This window comes from Pleurodeles waltl, chromosome 8 (genome assembly GCF_031143425.1).
Source record: "Pleurodeles waltl isolate 20211129_DDA chromosome 8, aPleWal1.hap1.20221129, whole genome shotgun sequence".
NCBI lineage: Eukaryota > Metazoa > Chordata > Amphibia > Caudata > Salamandridae > Pleurodeles > Pleurodeles waltl.
This window is the reverse complement of record NC_090447.1, coordinates 233,093,603-233,116,680: the sequence shown is the minus strand read 5'-3', so window position 1 is coordinate 233,116,680 and position 23,078 is coordinate 233,093,603. Positions and strand designations below refer to the sequence as shown.

The window sequence follows — 23,078 nt, the reverse complement described above, 5'->3', positions numbered from 1 at the left end:
TCTGCATATTTTTATGAATATTCTGCAGATGGGCAGTCTATTCTGGTTTATGATTCTCCAGAGAGGAAGGGTGCATAAACCTGTGTAAATAGGGCAGTCTGGTCTTGTAGATTATAGATGACATGTTCATGTGCCACAGTTTGTTTCATTGCCCCTACCCACTCCTCTGATGTGGGAGGAGTGGGTGATCTCCAATGGTGAAGGATGCATATCTTAGCTACCGCAAGAGCGGCATGAAGTAGGCGGCGTTGGGGTCTAAACAGGTCAGGGAGGACCCCCCCCATATCATGGAGAAGAATAAGAGAGGTCTGGAGTGACTGCCAATGAGCGATAGAAACACATGGAATAGTTCCCACGGTCTCCCAAAAGGGGCGGATCAAGCGACAATCACAGAGGATGTGTACCAAATTGCAACGTGTCTCAGTACATCACCAGCAGTTGTCGTGGGGCAAAAGGCCCATTTTGCATAATTTTACTGGGGTCCAATACCAGTCATGAATTGTTTTGAAGAGACAAAATTTCAGGCAGGCCTCTCGTGTACCCCTGTCCAGGGCGTTCATAATATCCATCCAGTCTTTCTCTTCAAAGTCGGTTCGGAGGCGACACTGCCATCTATTACTTAGGTCAGCGAGGAGGGGTCGCGAATAGAGGTGAAGGTGAGCATTCCATAGAGACCCGACATCACTCCTTTGGAGCGTTCCCACATTTTTATGTAAGACATAATAGGGGAGGCTTGGAGTGCCTAGGGGGAGGACCCTATAGTGCTGCGGAGACAGTGCCGAAGTTGCAGATATTTCCATGCTTGGTCTAGTTGAGGGCCAAATTCGTCCTGCAGCTTCACAAAGGGTTTCAGTTCACCATTCTTCACGAGCTGGTCCAAGTGATTGATTCCTGCTGCGCTCCATTGTGTCCAGTAGAAATGGGTCTCTCCTATGTGCAAACATTCATTACCCCATATAGAACCCCCCTTATGGATATAGGGGTGTGTGCCAAGGAGGCAGTGTGTCCAACGCCAAGCTGCAAGTGTTGCCTCCAACTTTGGGTTTTTGGGGCTTGTCTGGGTGGTTTAGGCTCTGTATATGATGCTGAGGCCACCACTATTTAAAAGCAATTGATTCTCAATGAGGACCCATTGTGGGGGATCCGGTACTTCCGGTAACATATACGCCAGTTGAGAGAGCTGAAGGGTTAGTGCGTACTGTTTTAGACTTGTTCATTCTTAATAGAGGGTGGGTTAAGTTTGAACTGGATGAGGATACTTGAGGGAGGCTACTTGCACAATTTTAGACCTACTAGTTGCTCAGTCAGAAAAATAGATATAATTTTTATCTGGGTGTTGACAAAGTTCCCTGCATGTTCTTTGGGATCATGGAATCATCTGTTGTACAAAATGTCTGAGTGGATAATAGAATAACAGTGGTGCACTGACCAAATTTGATGTGTACATGTATTTATTGGAAACCCCTTGTCTCCTTTCATTCCCACAGCCAATTTACGATTTTTGTCATATAAACACAGCCTGAATTCATCAACTGGAACCACCCTCTCCTGCCCTGGTATGCTGTCTGTGGACCTTTCCTGAGTAGGGAACATTTTTGGTGGTTCCGCCCATGGATTAGGCTAAGTACCTTGTATCAGCCATGGCCACCCGCACGGAAGGATATGCAAGAGGGGATGTTAGGCATCGGTTTAATGGGGCATAGATCAGGGGCAGGGAAGTGAGTCTGTGCCTCAGGATGTTATCTGACCCTGTCGTTCTCCCATTTTTTTCACATGTAAGTGGGGTGTGGTACATGTGAGGGGGGACTGGCACTAGGTGTTTAGTGGAAGATTTCAAATCACCTATGTCTGAAATCCGTGTTGCCAGTTGAGATCTAAGATCTATTACCTTAGCCTTTAGCCTCCTCACCAAAGTAACAATGCTTGCAATGTCCATGTCCATGTTAGTGTCACTTAGCACCATTACAGAGACTGCAGTGGACTGGACGGTAGAGTCTAAAGTGCCTCTCTTCTGTGCAAGGCCTCTGCAGTGTTGTGGCTTGATGAAGATGGTGCAAGGGCTGAATATCTGTCAGAGATTATGATCAGAGCGGATAGTGGTACAGAATTGTGACCATTATTGGCAGAATCAGAAGTACTATATTAACAGAGTCTCATGGTCCTTCAGAAATTGGGCAGCATCTACAGTTTTGGATACAATTGAAGCTGAAGATTTGAGTTTTTTCCTAGAGAATATAAGGGTGGCTCCATCCGATGCTTCATTTAGGATCGGGCCATTAGCTGTGCCCCCTCCGAAAAGTATTTCAGCTTCTTCAACTAGTGTATTTATATCCTCGAATGTTGTGGAAGCTTACATACTATTTGGGCGACTATTTGAGTAAGTTCATAATTTTTATTCTTCTTCCAACAATGTGTGTCTGTTGCCTTGCATTTCCCATTGTAACCCCCCTATATAATGGGGAACTTGAAGCAGGAACCAGTATCTGAAACTTTGTGGCAACCTGGTTGTGGGTGGTACAACAAACATAAGTAGGCTCTCGGATGTAACCGGGGATGTCAAAAATAGACCCCCCCCCCAAAGCACTGGAAGACCCAAGACTGCAAAGGCTTAAGCGTAAAGCTTAGGGTGGCCCTTCTGGTAAAGGTAGAAGCCGGCTGGAAAAGCACAGAGCACAAAGCACACAGAGTGGTATGAGGGTCACTTGATGATTTAGAAATGTACCATTTCTATGTAAGCTGAAGGGAAGTACAGGGATTACCTTCACCTTGAGTTTACTTCAAGAATTGTTTAAGTCTGAAGGTAAGCCAAGACCAGCCCAATCCACCTCTTGTATCTGACCCATGCTCCATTATGGTCAGTCTTAAACTTTTGAATTTTCCTCTGTCTCATGTGACCAATTGCCTGTGGTTGGTGCTTTGATCTTTCAGGCATAAGATTTTACTACAATTTAAAAAAAAAAAACATAACTCCAGTTTTACTGAACTTAATTTATTTTGGTACTATTTTTTAAACATGTTGTTTATTTTTCTAAATTGGTTAGGGATTTTTCCTATTTTGTTTTCACTTTGTTCCTGTTCAAGTCCTGTATACTGTAAATAATTTACACAGTGCCTGGCTGCTTAACATACTTAACACAAGTTAAGCCTCATTGCTTTTGTGCTAATCTACCAGAGGGCTAAACATAGGTTCATTTAGTGACTTTGAAGTTAACCCTGACAGCCAATATGGTTGTAACTTAAATAGTGTTTTACTCTCCTCAAACAATAACATAATTATTTACATGGAAGAGAAGATAGAAAGATTTGCTTTAGTGAGAAAAGAGAACAGGGTTGTATCTATATTTGTTAATTTTTAATTTGAAGTTGAATGTGGGTATAGGAACATTATGAAAGTTTTGTGAAATATCTGAGTATTTAGTACCTACAGAGTATATTTTATAAACAAAGCTTGAGGGAATGCAAATCTCTGCATGCTTGTTATTGAAATTGTTTTGGAAATTTAATTATCAATCCTTTGCTCATAGGTCGATTTGCAATGCTAGCAAACAACAATCTTCAGATTTTAAACATCAGTAAGAACGATGAAGGGGTATACAGATGTGAAGGTCGAGTGGAAGCAAGAGGTGAAATCGATTTTCGGGATATCATTATCATCGTTAATGGTAAGCAATAATGTCTAAGTCAAAATAAGTGCTTTAAGAAAATGTTAAGGTAGTTGTCACACAATCAAAAGAATGTATGTGTATTACGTTATCTGTCTTAGTTATTCATCACATCTCTGAGTATAAATTTAAATTGGTAAAACAAATGTACTTACATTTTCACATGTTAACATAGGTCTTCCCTGTTTATCCCCACTGCAAAAAAAATAGTTTTTAATATATTTTTAGACAATCCTCTAAACTAGTGCCCATATTTATGGGCTTTGTTGTGCGGGCCAGTGCAACAATTCTTCTTGCAGTGTTTGTCCTGCATCACAGGGAAAGGGCAGGAGTGTGCTGCATTTGTACAATACAGTGCATCACTGTCTTTTACCCCTGCAATGGTGCCCTTTTGTCAGCGTATCATCACCTCAGGCACCATTGCACTATGGTACAAGGGTGCCTGCTTTGCATGCAGGATTGTTTTGGTGCAGGAAGAGACACCTTCCTGCACAAAAATCAACCCTGAGAAGATATTTCTCCTTGTTACACTTTTCCTGCTGAGGCATATTTTTTGGGCTCATACCCAGGTTTGCAAGTTCATATAAATCTGGGATGTGTCACGATTCATGGATGTTGCGTGGGAACACCCATGCAACACCCATGCAAATGCCTCCCTGGCGGAGAGTGATGTAACACAACATTTACATATATAAATGAATATCTATCTGTCTGTCTATCTATCTATCTATCTATCTATCTATCTATCTATCTATCTATCTATCTATCTATCTATCTATCTAGATATCTAGCTAGATATCTAGCTATCTATTTATCTATCTAGCCAATCATTTGTACATATATATAAATAAAGACACTTCAAAAAGACAAAGTTAAAGTACTATTATAGTTCAGAACTAAAATTTAAGAACCCAAGAAATTTCCCATATGCTATTTTTATGGCCTGCAGTGCATGGCCCAAGGCCTAGCACTGCTGGTTTAATGGGTTCCTTGAAAGGCCAGACCTCTATCTCCACTCTTCCAAAGCAAAGGCTATAAGTAACAGGAGCTTGGGACATAGGAGGTTTGTTTCAGGGGCTGGCTTAAAGGCATGCACAATAAGAGTTAATTTCCTGAGAGGCTGTGTGTAGGACTTGGCAAAAAGCACTGTGCAGTGAAGGTTGGGAACACCAAAGATCCTGGCAGCTTCATATGATTAAAGGCTGTGCACTGTGAGGTTCGGTGCAGCAAAAGGGTATGGCATCTATCATTAAAAACAAAAAAGCTGAAAAAGTAGAATGTGTAAGTTATGGTTTCCTCAGGTTAGGTGACATTGCCATATTAAAATAAACCTCAGCAAGCGCCTTAAAAATCAATTCAAATGAATTTATAGTTACCAACAAAACCAAAACGCTTTAGTAGCTGAGCAAATTGTAACACATACCCCAGCTACAAAACTCACACTCACCCCACAAACTTATCATGATCTTAAAACATTTATTCATAACACTTCACAACACAAAATCATTTAACCGCTTGAGTGCGGGCGTCGGCCACTGGCCGACGCCCACACACCCTCCCTGGTGCGGGTCACGACCAGTGGCCGACACCAGGAAGGGCATTAATAAATCCTCGGGTGCGTTGCGCCCGAGGATTTTTTTTTTGTTTTTTTACTACCCCCGGGAGACACAGAAGCTACCGTGTCTCCCCCCGCCCCCCACCCGCCCCTTTGTGACGTCAGCGCGCCGCGAGGCGCGCTGACGTTGCAAAGGTGTTTTCCCCATGAAAGCAGGAAGCAGCCTTGCGGCCGCTTCCTGCTTTCATGGGGGAAAACGGCCTTTTACACGTTCAAGGAAGGCCTCGTAAGAAAGGGGAGAGTCTCCCCTTTCTTACGAGGCCTTCTGAAACGGTTTCCTGGCCCCCGATCGCAGCACAGCTGCGATCGGGGGCCAGGAAACCCCACTAGACACCAGGGATTTCACTTTTGGAGGGCAGCCCCCCCGGAAAACGGGCCGCCCCCCCCGGCATAATTTTTTTTATTAAAAAAAAGGTAGGTGCGATCGCGCCCCCCCAGGGGATTTTTTTTTCTTTAAAAAAAAATAAAATAAATAATAATGAAATGACAGGGGGTCGCCCGTGGGCAGGGTGACCCCCTGTGGGGGCAATTTTTTTTTTAGATGTTGTAGGGTTTCCCTGGGGGCCATTTTGGCCCCCAAGGAAACCATACAGCAACTAAAAAAAATATATATCTATATATATATATATATATCTATGTAGATAGATATATCTAGGTACATGGATATATCTATAGATATATCTATGTAGAGATATATATATATATATATATGTATATATATATATATATAGGTAGATCTGTATCAAAGAGATTTATAAAGCGCGCTACTCACCTGTGAGGGTCTCAAGGCGCTGCGGGGGGGGACAGGGGGAGGGAAAGGGGCTAGGAGGTTCACTGTTCAAAAAGCCAGGTTTTGAGGCCCTTCCTGAAAAGAAGTAGGTTTTGGGTCTTGCGAATGTGGGTTGTGAGTGCGTTCCAGGTTTTGGGTGCAATGTAGGAGAAGGATCTGCCCCCGGTGGTGGTGTGTTTGATGCGGGGGACAGAGGTGAGAGAGAGGTCAGCTGAGCGGACGTTTCGTGTGGGGGTGTGGAAGGTGACTCTCGTTGAGGTAGGCAGGGCCTGTGTTGTGGAGTGATTTGTGTGCGAGGATGAGGATCTTGAAGGTGATCCTTTTGTCAATGGGGAGCCAGTGGAGGGATTTGAGGTGTGGAGAGATGTGTTCGTGTCGGCGGAGGTCGAGGATGAGTCGTGCTGCTGAGTTCTGGATGCGTGTAATTTGCACTTGAGTTTTAGAGTGGTGCCGGCGTAGAGGGCGTTTCCGTAATCAAGCCTGCTGCTGATGAGTGCGTGAGTGACAGTTTTTCTGGTCTCTGTGGGGATCCATTTGAATGTTTTTCAGTATACGGAGTTTGTTGAAGCATGAGGAGGTAAGAGCGTTGATTTGTTGGGTCATAGAGAGGGAGGAGTCTAGGATGATGCTGAGGTTGCGTGCGTAGTTGTCGGGGGTGGGTGCAGGGCCTAGCGTGGTGGGCCACCATGGGTGGTCCCAGGTGTTTTTGTGTGGGCCAAAGAGGATTATTTCGGTTTTGCTTGAGTTGAGTTTCAGGTGGTTGGCTGTCATATATACATCACTTTTGTCAATATGTGTGTGGTTTCCCTGGGGGGAAAAGGGTCCGACTTGTCTAGTGGCAGTTTTAGTGCCATAAAGAAGCGCAGAAGGTTTATATGCCTACTGCAAAGAGCACATCTGTATTTTATGTAAATAGCTGAGTACATTAGTAAAGTCTATGGAGAGATGAAGGGCACTTTTGCTGGGTGGTAATGAGGGAATCCGAGGAGGAGGGAGTGGGAGCACCAATAATGATTGTTGGACTGGGCGCAGGAGGTGCTAAAGACTGTGACGAATGGTATGTGACAAGGTGTTTTTTGAGTGTCTTGAAAGTACGTGCTGATTGAGGGAAGAAGCGCAGGTAAGGTGGCCTCTACTGTTGCACGTATCTCACACACACCATCGATTTTGTGACTGTCTACGTAGGCTAGTGTTTTAGAGCAACAGTTTAGCCAATAGCAGAGATGGCATCTTGATGGATGACTGCTGCCTGCACTTGGGTTATAGAGGACCGCTCTGACATAGGATCAGAGACTGAGACATCAGATACTGAGACAGCATCTGAGGGATAGGACAATGGCGCAGACTCTGGGAGTGATTTTTCAGTCAGAGGAGTCCCATTCGAAAACTCCTCTTCCAGTACATTATGAGGGAGGTGATGAGGACAGTCCTGCTGTCCCTTCGCAAGCTGTTCGTGCAACTGGGTAATAGTGGGTTAGGCCAACCCAGAGAGCAGGTGAATGCGGCGGCAAGCAGAGAGAGAGTGCTCTCTTGGGAGCTCACCAATTTAGTTCAGCCCCAAATTCCACCACCCAAATCATATTGTGGAAACATCAAAATTGTCTATGGCAAAACAAACTGGTTTTGTAAGGCAGGCACCTGTGTTTTTGGTCCTGGATTCGGCGGCCATATAGAGAAACACACTAAACCCAAACATTTCGGGAAACTAGACATTCTGGGGAGTCCACAGAGGTGTGACTTGTGTGGATTCCCCAAAGTTTTCTTACCCAGAATACCCTGCAAAGCTGAAATGTTGAAAAAAAACTCTATTTTTCTCGCATTTCTGTCACACAAACTACAGGAATATGCTGGGATCCACAACATTCCTACCACCCAGTGACTCCTCACCTGTCCTGATAAAAACACTACCCCACTTGAGTGCCTACACCTAGTGCCTGTGTCAGGAATGGATCACCCCAGGGTCAACAGCTGCCTCACGTAAGGACCAACATTGACCGTTGTGTGATCTATTCCTGTCGCAGGCACCAGGCCTAACCACACAAGTGAGGTATCATATTTATCGAGAGACTTGGGGGAACGCTGGGTGGAAGGAAATTTGTGGCTCCTCTCAGATTCCAGAACTTTCTGTCACCGAAATGTGAGGAAAACGTGGTATTTTAGCCACATTTTGAGGTTTGCAAAGGATTCTGGGTAACAGAACCTGGTTCGAGCCCCACAAGTCACCTCATCTTGGATTCCCCTGGGTTTCTAGTTTTCAAAAATGTGCTGGTTTGCTAGGTTTCCCCAGGTGCCGGCTGAGCTAGAGGCCAAATTCCACAGGTAGGCACTGTTTTCTATGAAAAAATGTGATGTGTCCACGTTCTGTTTTGGGGCATTTCCTGTCGCGGGCGCTAGGCCTACCCACACAAGTGAGGTATCATTTTTATCGGGAGACTCAGGGGAACGCCGGGTGGAAGGAAATTTGTGGCTCCTCTCAGATTCCAGAACTTTCTGTCACCGAAATGTGAGGAAAACTTGTTTTTTTAGCCACTTTTTGAGGTTTGCAAAGGATTCTGGGTAACAGAACCTGGTCCGAGCCCCGCAAGTCACCCCTCCATGGATTCCCCTAGGTCTCTAGTTTTCAGAAATGCACAGGTTTGGTAGGTTTCCCTAGGTGCCGGCTGAGCTAGAGGCCAAAATCTACAGGTAGGCACTTCTCAAAAAACACCTCTGTTTTCTTCCAAAGATTTGGATGTGTCCACGTTGCGCTTTGGGGTGTTTCCTGTCGCGGGCGCTAGGCCTACCCACACAAGTGAGGTATCATTTTTATCGGGAGACTTGGGGGAACGCCGGGTGGAAGGAAATTTGTGGCTCCTCTCAGATTCCATAACTTTCTGTCACCGAAATGTGAGGAAAACTTGTTTTTTTAGCCACTTTTTGAGGTTTGCAAAGGATTCTGGGTAACAGAACCTGGTCCGAGCCCCGCAAGTCACCCCTCCTTAGATTCCCCTAGGTCTCTAGTTTTCAGAAATGCACAGGTTTGGTAGGTTTCCCTAGGTGCCGGCTGAGCTAGAGGCCAAAATCTACAGGTAGGCACTTCTCAAAAAACACCTCTGTTTTCTTCCAAAAATTTGGATGTGTCCACGTTGCGCTTTGGGGCGTTTCCTGTCGCGGGCGCTAGGCCTACCCACACAAGTGAGGTATCATTTTTATCAGGAGACTTGGGGGAACGCCGGGTGGAAGGAAATTTGTGGCTCCCCTCAGATTCCAGAACTTTCTGTCACCGAAATGTGAGGAAAACTTGTTTTTTTAGCCACTGTTTGTGGTTTGCAAAGGATTCTGGGTAACAGAACCTGGTCCGAGCCCCGCAAGTCACCCCTCCTTTGATTCCCCTAGGTCTCTAGTTTTCAGAAATACACAGGTTTGATAGGTTTCCCTATGTGCCGGCTGAGCTAGAGGCCAAAATCTACAGGTAGGCACTTTGGAAAAAACAGCTGTGTTTTCTATAAAAAAAATAGGATGTGTCCATGTTGTGTTTTGGGGCATTTCCTGTCGCGGGCACTAGGCCTACCCACACAAGTGAGGTATCATTTTTATCGGGAGACTTGGGGGAACACAGAATAGCAAAACAAGTGTTATTACCCCTTATCTTTCTCTACATTTTTTCCTTCCAAATATAAGAGAGTGTGTAAAAAAGACGTCTATTTGAGAAATGCCCTGCAATTCACATGCTAGTATGGGCACCTCGGAATTCAGCGATGTGCAAATAACCACTGCTCCTCAAAACCTTATCTTGATCCCATTTTGGAAATGCAAAGGTTTTCTTGATACCTCTTTTTCACTCTTCATATTTCAGCAAATCGATTGCTGTATACCCAGTATAGAATGAAAACCAACTGCAGGGTGCAGCTCATTTATTGGCTCTGGGTACCTAGGGTTCTTGATGAACCTACAAGCCCTTTATATCCCCGCAACCAGAAGAGTCCAGCAGACAAAACGGTATATTGCTTTCAGAAATCTGACATCGCAGGAAAAAGTTACAGAGTAAAACATAAAGAAAAATGGCTGTTGTTTTCAGCTCAATTTCAATATTTTTTTATTTCAGCTGTTATTTTCTGTAGGAAAACCTTGTAGGATCTACACAAATGACCCCTTGCTGAATTCAGAATTTTGTCTAGTTTTCATAAATGTTTAGCATTCCGGGATCCAGCATTGGTTTCACACCCATTCCTGTCACTAACTGGAAGGAGGCTGAAAGCACCAAATATAGTAGAAATGGGGTATGTCCCAGTAAAATGACAAATTTGTGTTGAAAAATTTGTTTTTCTGATTCAAGTCTGCCCGTTCCTGAAAGGTGGGAAGATAGTGATTTCAGCACCAGAAACCCTTTGTTGATGGCGTTTTCAGGGAAAAAACCACAAGCCTTCTTCGGCAGCCCTTTTTTCCCATTTTTTTGGAAAAAACAAAATTTTCACTGTATTTTGGCTATTTTCTTGGTCTCCTCCAGGGGAAACCACCAACTCTGGGTACCATTAGAATCCCTAGGATGTTGGAAAAAAAGGACGCAAATTTGGCGTGGTTAGCTTATGTGGACAAAAAGTTATGAAGCCCTAAGAGCGAACTACCCCAAATAGCCAAAAAAGGGCTCAGCACTGGGGGGGAAAAGGCCCAGGAGCTAAGGGGTTAAAGCAACATATTTCTAAAAATATGGACAATATTGTTGCCATTGCATTTTTTAAAGAATAAAGATGTTAAGGTTATATATATAATGTCATCTTTGTAATTTTTGATGCTGTCACATATGAGGTCATGAGCAGTCAATATATTGAAGTAACACACAGGCCTTCCTTATGAGTGGCCTGGTCAAATGTGTTGTTACCACACAAATTGCAATCAGGAGTTTGCAGCTTGCACAGCACTCCTGAAGCCTTCCCAAAATAACTTTCTTCAAATAAAACCTGCCAAAATGTATTGGTTGAACTGTCTGGTAATCGCTGGGACATTCAGAATTCAAAATGTTAAACAGTAAAATTCGTTAGCGTCCTTTATCAGTGACAAATTTGTATTTGGGAGTAATTTATTAGACCCTTTAAATTTTAACCTAGCAGAGTCAAATTTAACAGGATATGATAAATATTGCCTCAAATTAACTTGTAATTAAGGCCCTTATCTACCATGGATTAACAATAATCAATTATCCTCAAACTGTAATAATAAAAATTCTATATTTTCTACAGTTTTTTTTTAGCTTTTTGCATGTAATCGCAGTAGTTATTCTGCAAGTGAAGAAGCTGTCACAGTGCCTGCCAGATGGACTGTAAACTTTTCAGAAAAAAAATAGAAACAAAGAAGTGATTCAAATATTTTTTGAAGCTGCTAATCACTCTCTTCATATTATGAAAACATTAAATCAAATATATACATTCTCTTGACTACATATGTTTACATTTAATTTTAAATTGCTGCACTGTTACGCACATGAGGATGGTCTTATGGCAGAATGTGAAGATCTTAATAAAATACATATTAACATTCTATCAAGTAAAGTGCTTTGGATGTGCAGAAATATCCTTAAATTAAACATGGCACTACTACAGGCACTTGGATCGTTCCATCCTATAAAAATATCTTAATGAGCATGCTAGAAGATATTACAATTGCATTATATTTTCTGCTCAGTATCAAACCAATGATGTAGCTGAGATAATTTGAAGATATAATTATATTATGAAATGCTGGAACACAGGAAATGGAAAATTAACCAAAATCATGTATAGCTTATATTAGTAGTATCCATCCTACCAGCAATAATACTAGGAACAAGACTGGTCGCCTTTTTTATGGATGTACTATTCGCCAATGAAAATCAAAGAATCAGAACTGATTGAACATGCTAGCTGATGCTCATCAGTGCTAAAACTGGATTTCCCAACATCCACAACTCATTAGACTCAGTCTCATCTACAGCCAGTACGTCTGAATAAAAAACATTTGCATCTGCAGCAATAAGTATTTTTGTAAATTACATCTCAAAGAATGTGTTAAATAACATGAAATGCATACTAACGTATACATATACTTTAGGGACAAGTTGACAAATCTGTTACTCGGAAACAATAATTTTGGAAATAATCAGCAGAAAGAAATGTGAAACAACTCCCTTCATGCCAAACTAATATACACCAGCTTGCAACACAATGCAAAAAACTGTCCCTTATTGTCCACCTCTGAAAAATTACAAAAGTGTTTTGCCACATCTCTAGTCATTCCCTAACATACATCTCTATATTTGTGGGATGTTATTGTGTGGGCTGAAAAATAAAAACAAGATGTAGCTAATGCTGGGATTCACTGGGATGAACAATAACAAAAGAAGGGTAAATCATTATGCTAGGCCATGCTGGGACCTTGGGTTAATACAAAAAAACAATGATTCGTTCTTAGCTCATTTAGTATATCGTTTAATAGTTTGGTAGTTAGGTTGGTAGCCATAGCAAAAGTCAGTGATAAAAGGAGGAAAGGCCTAGTCACCACATATTGTAAAGTATTCAAAAGGAGCCTAATCATTTATAAATATGTAATACTCCACACAGTGTAAAATGGTCGGAGGTGCCCTCATGGCAGTGAAGTGACTAGAAAAATGCATATATACAGGGATGTACAGTCAACAGAGAATAACTATAGAGGTTGATTTAAGGTGCCAATAATCAATGTTATAGCAGAAATCGTTGTTCTAAATATAAAAATGTGGATGGCATTGTGAGTATATCATTTTATAGAACACCATCAGAACAACATTAACTTCACGCACAGCAAAAATGCTTGCTGATGAAGTTGCAAGAACAATGAGTTGTACCATTGGCAATGATTGATGTCAAGCAAATGTAACATGAAAGAAGCGGCAGCACAAGGTATCCTACTTATTATTCAAGTCATCTGAGCATTCAGCATTCACTGAGCAATACCTGTGACAGTACCTATTCCCATTAACTTGAATTGTATGTGAGTTAAAAATAAATGTTTGAAAACCCCCCAAAAAATGAACTGAAGCTACCTATTCATAGTTCAGTCAGGTAATAACTTGGGCTCGCCATCAGTGATATGGCATCACATCAAAGAGAGAGAGAAAGCTAAATAAATTGCTGTATATATATATATATATATATATATATATATATATATATATATATATATATATGGATAGGTATAGATAGATATAGATAGATAGATAGATAGATAGATAGATAGATAGATAGATAGATAGATAGATAGATAGATAGATAGATAGAAAGAAGTGACTCAAACAGATGGTCTCACCAAAGAACAAAAATATACTTCCACTACAACGTTTCAGCTTCCACCTTCCTCAGGTAGTACAAGATGGTTTGTTCAGTGTCAGCACAGCTGGACACTGCTGGATTTTCAAAAAACATCATGACTTAAGATTCCAATTGGAATGTGGGATCAATGCAGTCATGAGAACTCTTACAGATATGCAGAAATCAAGTGGTATTGTCAGTGATGTTCAGTCCATCTGGATGCAGTGATTTTAAACGGTACATCCAGGAGTTTGTGTGATGTCCAGTAGTTCTTCCTTTAAGACATGTTCCACAGGGAATCTTCAGATCTGATAATAAGTTGTCCACAAGGTTAAAATGATTGGCTACAGGCTGGTCAAGTTTCTTTTTAATTATTACTGATTTGTGGTTCCTGAATCATGTGCAGAGATCATTCACTATTTAGCCTATGTACTGTTTTTTACAACTTTGGCGTTGGCACTAAATCACATAAATAATGCATGTTGATCGACATGTAAGATGTTGTCTTATTCCATACGTCCTTCTAGAGCTAGTTACTGATGATGTTTATAAAAGGTATTCACATGTGATGCACCTTTTAGAATCACAGCAATTAACTCCCACATTTGTTATATCTTGCTTAAGTTCAGTTCTCACAATAAGCAATTGTAAATTGGGAGCTCTGCAGTAAGCAATGATTGGCGGTTTCGCAAAAAATCTTTTGCAATTTTTCACAAGTAGGTCGATAGTAATGGAAAAGTTGTTTGAATTATATTTCTGTAGTTGGGATCTGATGGATGATAGTCAACCACAATCGAGATTCTGTCCCTTTTGTTTCTTCTGTTTGTATTCCAAATACGTGTTTCCTTGGGTAACTGCAAAGGCTTGTCAATTTGTTGCAGAATGATATGCAGATGATAGCCCAGCTTTTTAAATAATTTAACAAGCGTCTGTAGATGGTCTTTACAGGCGTGTCTTTATTGTTGCAGATGCGTCTTATTCTGAGTGGTTGGCTGTAAATTCACTTTTTCATGTCAAGTCCTTACAAGTGCATTTTTAGATTTTCTCTGTTCCCACATTAGCTCACTACATTTGATAATCTCTAGTTAGTAACACCAACATGCTAAATTCCCTGGCCCCTAAAACTGACTCTTTTCTCAGTAAACGGGCCACATCGGCATGCTGAATATCTCCATCCTAATTGTAAATCCTTCGGCAAAGGCGTATTTGAAGTTGAACCATCCAGTTTCTTTATCTCTGAATCAGACATGATCACACAAGAGATCAGCATCCCCTTTCCCAGATCAACAAATTGCTTTTGACTTCTATTAAATGCCAGGCACCACCACTCACCTATATTAAAGACAAAGAAAGATGGTCACAGAGCGATGCGCTCAACTGCTGGTGCCACTGCCGGGGATTGATCACCTCCCCAAAATCATTTTTCAAAAAAAGAAAGCACTCCACTCCTGGGAACTTGCTTTTCAATTGTTTTCAATCAGAGATTTTCAATGCCTCATTAGTTACCACCTACATGTTTTGATCTCTGTCTTGATCATGGTGGTTCCATACCCATAAGTTGCATTGCATAATTGGTCAATGTATAGCCTCACTGCATTGTGGGAGTTGTTGTCCACCTCCTTCACATTTTCTTGAAGTGGTGGCAGCCAATCTGATCCTAGTATGAAACCTGTAGCATCTGTGACCATTCTTGTCCATCAATATATATAAATCTTTTTTTTATTAGTATTGAACACATTTATAGCAAATTACTTAATTTTACACCAGATTACTAAAAGAAATCTTTCTGGACCAAGATCTAGCTTTCTAATACATTTTCTGTAATTCTGTTCTCTTTTTGGACTGTAGCCATGTCTAAAATCCATGTAGGAAATTGCATGGGGAAAATTAGTTTTGGGACCACCCCTTTTTCTTGGCTCCCACTTGATGAATCATCCCAAAAGGTTTTAGACAGCAGCTAAATTAACTTGCACACTAGTTTTGAAAAATTTGTAAAGATTTGTCAAACTCAACTAAGGTTAATAGCAAAACAAAAAACTATTTTCCCATGGAAAGTATGTAATAACTGTGACTACCTACCTACCTACATATAAAACAAAGGATTCTTTAAGCCAAGCCACTACACTTCATTCTATGACATACCACTCCACTGTACACCATGACACTTTATGCCACAACACTCTATGACATGACACTAAAGGCACTTCACTCTATGGCACTTCACTCTATACCACTCCACTTTATGACACTCTACGCCCCTCCACTTTACAACACTCTACTGTATGTCATTCTAAACTACAGCACTCTACTTCACTCTATGCTATGATACTCATCATCATCATATACTTTATTTCGGTCATTATGACCATAAAAATACAGCATCAACATATAAAAACAGCACATATAACAGCCATTGTATAGAAGCTAGATCTAGCACAATTCAGACAATAAAAACAAAAATAATAGATAAGACATCTAAAAACATACACATAAACATAAAATCATGGAGTTTTAATATGACTCCACAGCCTAAACTGCTTAATAAAGTGTATTAGCCATATCATATGTCATCCAACAACAATAATCTAGGTACAATCAAAAGTATCATGCAATCATTTAGACATTGAATTTTTTAAAATCTAGAGGCCTGTCCCAGGATCCAGCTTTCAACATCTTTGTGCGAATAGACCATGCCCACTTCAGAAATTTTGTCAGGGTAAACACTATGGAATCAGTTGCTCCCAAATTGAGGCAGAGGGGGAGAATCCATCTGTCTTTCAGCACTTTATACTTTTGACGAAATAAAAGAAAATGCACGTCTGTTTCATCAGAACTATTACAACAGGGACAATTCGCCTGCTTCAAATCATGAGGGCCCCATTAAATAGTAAAAATCTCAATGGGAGTGTTCCTAATCAAAACTGAATGTACAATGACTTTGCCTCTGGTGGAACAACCCTGTCTAAATAGACTTCAAAGTGGGGGCAGGGTTTAAGGATCAAACATGTATCTAGAAGCCCTTCAGATTCTGTTTCATGCCACGTCATTTCTAACACATGTTCCCAATATAGGGGGTCATTCTGACCCCGGCGGTCATGGACCGCCGGGGCCAGGGTTGGCGGGAGCACCGCCAACAGGCTGGCGGTGCCCCGAAGGGCATTCTGACCGCGGCGGTTTGACCGTGGTCAGATGCGGAAAACCGGCGGTCTCCCACCGGTTTTCCGCTGCCCAAATGAATCCTCCATGGTGGCGCAGCTCGCTGCGCCGCCATGGAGGATTCTGACACCCCATACCGCCATCCTGTTCCTGGCGGTTCGCCCGCCAGGAACAGGATGGCGGTATGGGGTGTCGTGGGGCCCCTGGGGCCCCCTGCAGTGCCCATGCCAACGGCATGGGCACTGCAGGGGCCCCCGTAAGAGGGCCCCATTTTGTATTTCAGTGTCTGCTTTGCAGACACTGAAATACGCGACGGGTGCCACTGCACCCGTCGCACCTTCCCACTCCGCCGGCTCAATTCTGAGCCGGCGTCCTCGTGGGAAGGGTGTTTTGCACTGGGCTGGCGGGCGGCCTTTTGGCGGTCGCCCGCCAGCCCAGTGCAAAACCCAAAATACCCTCAGCGGTCTTTCGACCATGGAGCGGTATTTTGGAGGGGGGAACTCTGGCGGGCGGCCTCCGCCGCCCGCCAGGGTGAGAATCACCCCCATAGTCCCTTGATTCTTTTAATAGTGGTCTTATCCATTGTACCGGGATCCTCCTACTCTTTGGAGAGCTTCAACTTACTACATGAGGACTTTTCAGAATACAACCGGGGGTACTACAACTACTATGTAAGGAGAATAACTCCTGAACACTAGTTTGTATGGCCTCAGCTCTGGAGTCGTCCATATCCCAACCCAATATGTCAGCACTTTGAAACAAGTGACATGGTCAATTCTTTTCATGTTTAGATTCCACCTCAACAGAACTAACAGGGTACATGCTGGAATAGGTAATTAAGACCTAATGAAACTATTCTCTATAATGACAAGCCTTGTTAAATCAACAAAACTTCATATTAACACCCCACACGGGGTACCACCCAATGCCACCACTTGGTACACCTAGAGTGCAGGAGAAATACATCTATTAGATGACAGTCTGTGCTTTCTGGCAATCACTGTAGCTCAATGGGACAAAAGGGCATGACCTTCCTGAGTCTGTAGGTCCCATGTAAGCTTTTCTGTCAATCTGACACCCAGATAGTCAAATCTCTTAACTCGCTCTATTGAGGTCCTATCAACTGTCAGTGTGTTTTAAAAACTCGATGGGGGTTAATGGCCATATGCATAGGGTTCTCTGCATTCATTTTGAGGCCTCTTCATATACTGAAGTGAACAATCTGATCAAGCCGATGTTTTAACCCTATGAGGGTGTGCAATATCAGTAGGGTGTCATCTACAAAAAGCAGGACCGGTGTACACTCTCCTGCTAACTTGGGACTGTCATGCTGGGAGATAGGCAAATAACCCACCACTTTATTAATATATTAAGAAAAGTGGGTGGGAGCCAACATGCAGCCCTGCCATACCCCCCGCTTGATGGAAATCCAAGGGATGAGTCCTCCTTTATCATTCCATCTCTCCTAGGCATATGTATCAGATTCAATTGGTCATGAGGCATCCCCAAAGTATCCACCACCACCCAAATGAAATGCCGTGGCACTAAATGAAACGTAGCTCTCATGTCCATAAAGGCCACATAAAGGTGTTCATTCTTAATATTTCCAGCAAATAGTTATAAACTGAAATGTTTAATTCACTGTCCCCGTTTTTTCTCTGAGCCCCACCTGAAAGTGAGATAAAACATTATTATCTGTCTTCCACTCCTGGGTCCAGAATACGACTTGATGGCAAAAGATCTTCTGGCAGCAGTCCATTAAACCTATTGATCGGTAATTGTCAGGGTTATCTCTAGCCCCTTTTTATGAACAGGAACGTATCTGAGATTTCTTTCCCTTAAGAGCCTACATTTCTTAGCATATTCAAATATGGAGCCCAAATACCAGACTCCAAAAGAAATAAATCTGCAGCTATACAGTCAGGGCCAGAGGCTTTCTCCTTCTTTGTGTATAAAAGGGCAGATTTTGTTTCATCTAAAATAAACAACTGTGGATGACATAATGCAGTAGATGATAATGAAGCCTCCTTTTTTTGCAGCAGCACCTACCCGACTGTCTTCCTGTAGGCTGTACAGAGACTTAAAATGTTTGACCCAGCATTCAGCAGAGACAAACACATCAGAAATAGATTTACCAAACCCATTGCCCACTGAAACTAACTTTAAAAAATGTGCAAAGTCATGTTTTCTCAGGCCTTCTTATATCTGATTCCACTGGGAATCCTCCCACATCTTTTTTGCCCCAACCAAAAAAGCCTTGTAAACCCTCATGGTCCCAACAATATTCTCCTTCATACCCATTTTTACAGCTTTATTCAAATTCCTTTTAGCAAGTCTACATGCAGGTGGGTACCGGTAATAGGTACTAGACTTTACTTGCAGTCTCCTTAGTTGTTTTGTAAATAGGAGTTTTAAAGTGCCAAACAATTATTCATGCTGTACATAAATGTAAGCAAATTTCCTGCATATAACATACGAAGCCCCATCAAACTAAAAATTTTTACTAGTTCACTATGAATGCTAGCCTTAATGTGATCACTCTCACTAATAATGAGCTGCGGTTGTTGGAGCAATCTAACACCATATCAAAATGATCAGAAGTCTCTCTCAGAGTTCTTTCAAAAAGCTTTGAACATAAATCAGTAACAAAAGCATTGTGATCACTGTCTGCCCTTTGAACCACCACTATTTCAACCAGAAATAGCCAAAGCCTTATATCAAGAACATAATCTATGTAATTGACATATGTTCCTCCTTTAAAAGTTGGCTGGGGACAATGGTCACACTTTGTGCGGCCATTTGCAGCTCATAACCCATAATTTAGATAAAGGCTAAACATCTGAAGCATTGCCATTTACCATCGCATGGCCAGGTTTGTGGTAAGTTCTGGTATGCCCCATTAGGCATTTAACATGGCCATTATAGATGAGAGAGGATCTAATGTTTAAAATTTGGTGTTGTAATCACCTGCAACAGTCACTGGCCATCACTGCCATGACACGTTCTCAACCAAGGAGCATAAGGTATGTACTGTTTGCGACTCTGCTCTATAATATACTGACCGTACGTATGTAAATGTTCAACAACACAAAATGTTTCACCAAATGAGGACCCCTGTTCACAATATGGACACTTAGTATATCCCTGGAGCCTATTTCAATCACTTGGACTCTATAATCAAGTGTATTTTTTATCGAAATAAGTAACCCCCCTCTCAAAGCTCTCCCTACCCTTGTTGGAGTGGCATAGGCATAAAAATAAGAAATCCTGTCCTATAGGCCGGTTCAGTGGCCCATGTTGTGTGCAACAAGATAATTTGATGAGCATCAATAAACATATCCCAATCAGGATCACATAAATTAGCCTGTAACCCAGTCACATTCCTATGTAATACCTTAGTTACTTTACCTAAATCCTGACTAGCATCTACAGAGATTGAGCTATGCACAGTAACACTGCTAGGGTTATTGCTTGGTGGTAAAGTACTAGTATTCTCCGCTGCCTGTTCCACCACCCAACGCATCCAAACAATGTCAAAAGAAGCTCCCTGCGCCATTGAATTATCACGTCAATCTATATCCGACACAGCCGATATACTACCACTCACTGCAACCCCTTCCTGAATAGGAGAATTAGAGGAGCAGTCCCTCCGATTTACCTGATGGTACACCACTGCAGGCACTTTATTTGATGACACTTTACTCGACATCCCCAATCAATGACATTCCACTCAATGAAACTCCACTGTACAACACTGCACTGTATGACACTCCTCTCCACCCTATGCCACTGTAATGTATTCTACAATGCACCAATCCACTTTACGCCACACCATCCAACAACATTCTACTCCAATGTATACCCCTCCGCTCTACACCACTGTACTCCAATCTACAATATTCTACAACTCTCCACTCTAAAACATTTAACTCCATGATATGCTGCTCTATGACCCTCCACTCTACTTCACTTTCTTCTGCTACAATGTAAAACACTCCAGGCATTGACCTCAGCTTTGCTCTACTCCACTTTACTGTATGACACTCTACTCTATTCCAATTTACTCTACTAAACTCTACTCTACTCCACTCTGCACCACTACTCTCTCTGATTCTCTAGTCTGCACCACTGCACTCTATGATATTGTACTCTGCTCCATTCTTCTCTACAAAGCTCTGCTCTATGCCACTGCTCTGTACACAACTGCACGCTATGCTACTGCACTCTGCGGCATCACTGTACTCTGTGACAAAGTATGTCACTGAATTTTATACCGCGTGCTGTAGATGCCATTGCACTCTACAGTGCACCACTACAATGTACACCACTCTACTTCACTTTGATATGTTCTACTCTAGGCCACTGCACTGTATGCCACTGCACCGTACTCTACTGCACTGTACACCCCTCTACTCCATGCCACTCTACTCTGCACCTCTCTATTCCACTACACTGTACCTTAGTGTTTATAATCAACTCTGCTCTACTCTGGACCACTGTACACCACTGCACTCTACTCTTTACCACTGCACTCTACACCACTCTACTGTATGCCATTCTACTGTATATCAGTGTACTCTACTCTATGCCCCTTGATTCTACTCTGACACACCTCTTCACTCTGTGCCACTCTGCTCTGTGCCACTTCACTCTGCACCACTGTACTCTGTGCCACAACACTGTATGCCATGACGCTGTACGCCACAACACTCTATGTCATGACACTCTATGCCATTACACTCTAAGCCACAGCTCTCTACTCCACAACACTTTATGACATGACACTCCACAACAGACAGTTCTACACTGCAACACTGTATTCTACTTCACTGTAATCCACGGCATGGCACTCTATTGCACCCTACAATACCCTTTACTAATCCATTCTATAACACTGTATTCCACTCTTTGCTACTCCACTCTACAACACTGCAAGACACGCTACACTACTCTATGGCACTCTGTGAGACTGTACTTGACCCTACAATCTCTACAAAAATCCCCCTGTGACATTCCATATTAGCTTATTCCACTGTACTTTATGACACACTGCTGCACCGTGCTCCACTATACACTACTCTACTACATCACACTCCATTCTATGACACTCTATGCCACTGCACTCTACCACACTCTATAACAATCTACTCCATTCTATAACAATGTACTTCACTCTGTGCCACTCTACACCACTCAATGACACTCCACTCTATGACACTGCACTGTATTAAACTCTCCCCACTCTACTCTATGACACTCCACTTGAAGACTCTCCACTCTAGGACACTCTACCCCACTCTGCTCCACCCTATGCCACTCCATTCTACAACACTCTTCCACTGTACTCCACTCCATGACACTCTACTCAATGACAAGCCACTGGTAATACTCTATTAAACTTCACTGTATGTTAATACAGAACTCTCTTCCACTCTACTGTATGGCACTCCACTCTATTCTACTTTACTCTACTGCACAATACTTCACTCTAAGCCACTCTTCTCTATGCAAATCTATTCTACTAGAAACCACTCGCAACACTCCATGCCACTGCACTATATGCCATTGCACCACTGTACTTTGGTCTGCACCATTCTGCTCTATGCTGCTGCACTGTTCATCAATGCAATCTACATTACTGCACTCTGTGCCACTATATTCTGCACCAATCTACTCTATGCCACTGCACTCCATACCACTGCATGGTACACCAGCACACTCTACTCTACACCACCTCACTCTATGCCAGTCTCCTGTACTTGGCACTATGGTTGGGTGGAAATCACAGAGTTTCACTCTGCAAAATTCTGTGGAGTTACAGAAAACATCTGCAAGATTCAACCGAATTCTGCCAATGGGCAGATATTATGCAGCTCACACTGCTCATGCTTCAATATGTGTGCCAATAGTGCTAGCAGCACTGAAAATCTTGGCAAACTTCAACTTGCACTGCTCAAGAGTATGCAGCATATTGAGTTGATTTTTCTACAGCTCAAGTAGAAACTCTTCTCCAGTGGCAGCAAATCTGCTAGAACTGCAGCCCTCTGACTGCACATGAACAGTGGCAACCACCCACGTCTGAAAAGGACTCTAAGGGATGCCAAATCTCACTCCTGATCACCAGCTTGCATACACTGGAGCCTCACAGGAGAAAATATTCACCACAAGGCGATTGACGGAATTTGGCCAGAACTACACATTAAAGAGTAACACGGAGTGGCCCCATAATTCTGCCAATTCTGCATCCGAACAGAATATTTTGCCCACCCCTCCTTTACCCCACTCTATTCTATCCTACTGCACTGTACTCTTTGCCACTACACTGTGCACTACACTGCTCCATAATACTGCAGCCTATGCCACTCTTACTCTACTCTGCACCAGTCAGTGCAGTATATGCTGCTCTACTCTGCAGCACTATATTCCATGACACTCTCATAGATCTTCTCACTACCTCCAAGCAGTGATTGTGGCAGTAAGCCGTTAGACAGTATCACCCCTCCTTGAATTCTGAGGTGGAACTACCTGATTTATTTACTGCATTGATTTATTAGCCT

At 42.4% G+C, this 23,078-nt stretch overlaps 1 protein-coding gene across 5 annotated transcripts in view; it reads left to right on the top strand.

Moving 5' to 3' along the window:
• NCAM2 (neural cell adhesion molecule 2) overlaps nucleotides 1-23,078 on the top strand; it is a 1,466,086-nt gene that overhangs the window by 737,920 nt on the left and 705,088 nt on the right. For all 5 annotated transcript variants that reach the window (XM_069204093.1, XM_069204094.1, XM_069204098.1 and 2 more), the window contains exon 5: nucleotides 3,525-3,662. In XM_069204093.1, the coding sequence (XP_069060194.1) occupies nucleotides 3,525-3,662 (138 nt within the window). The remainder of the gene's footprint in view (nucleotides 1-3,524; nucleotides 3,663-23,078) is intronic.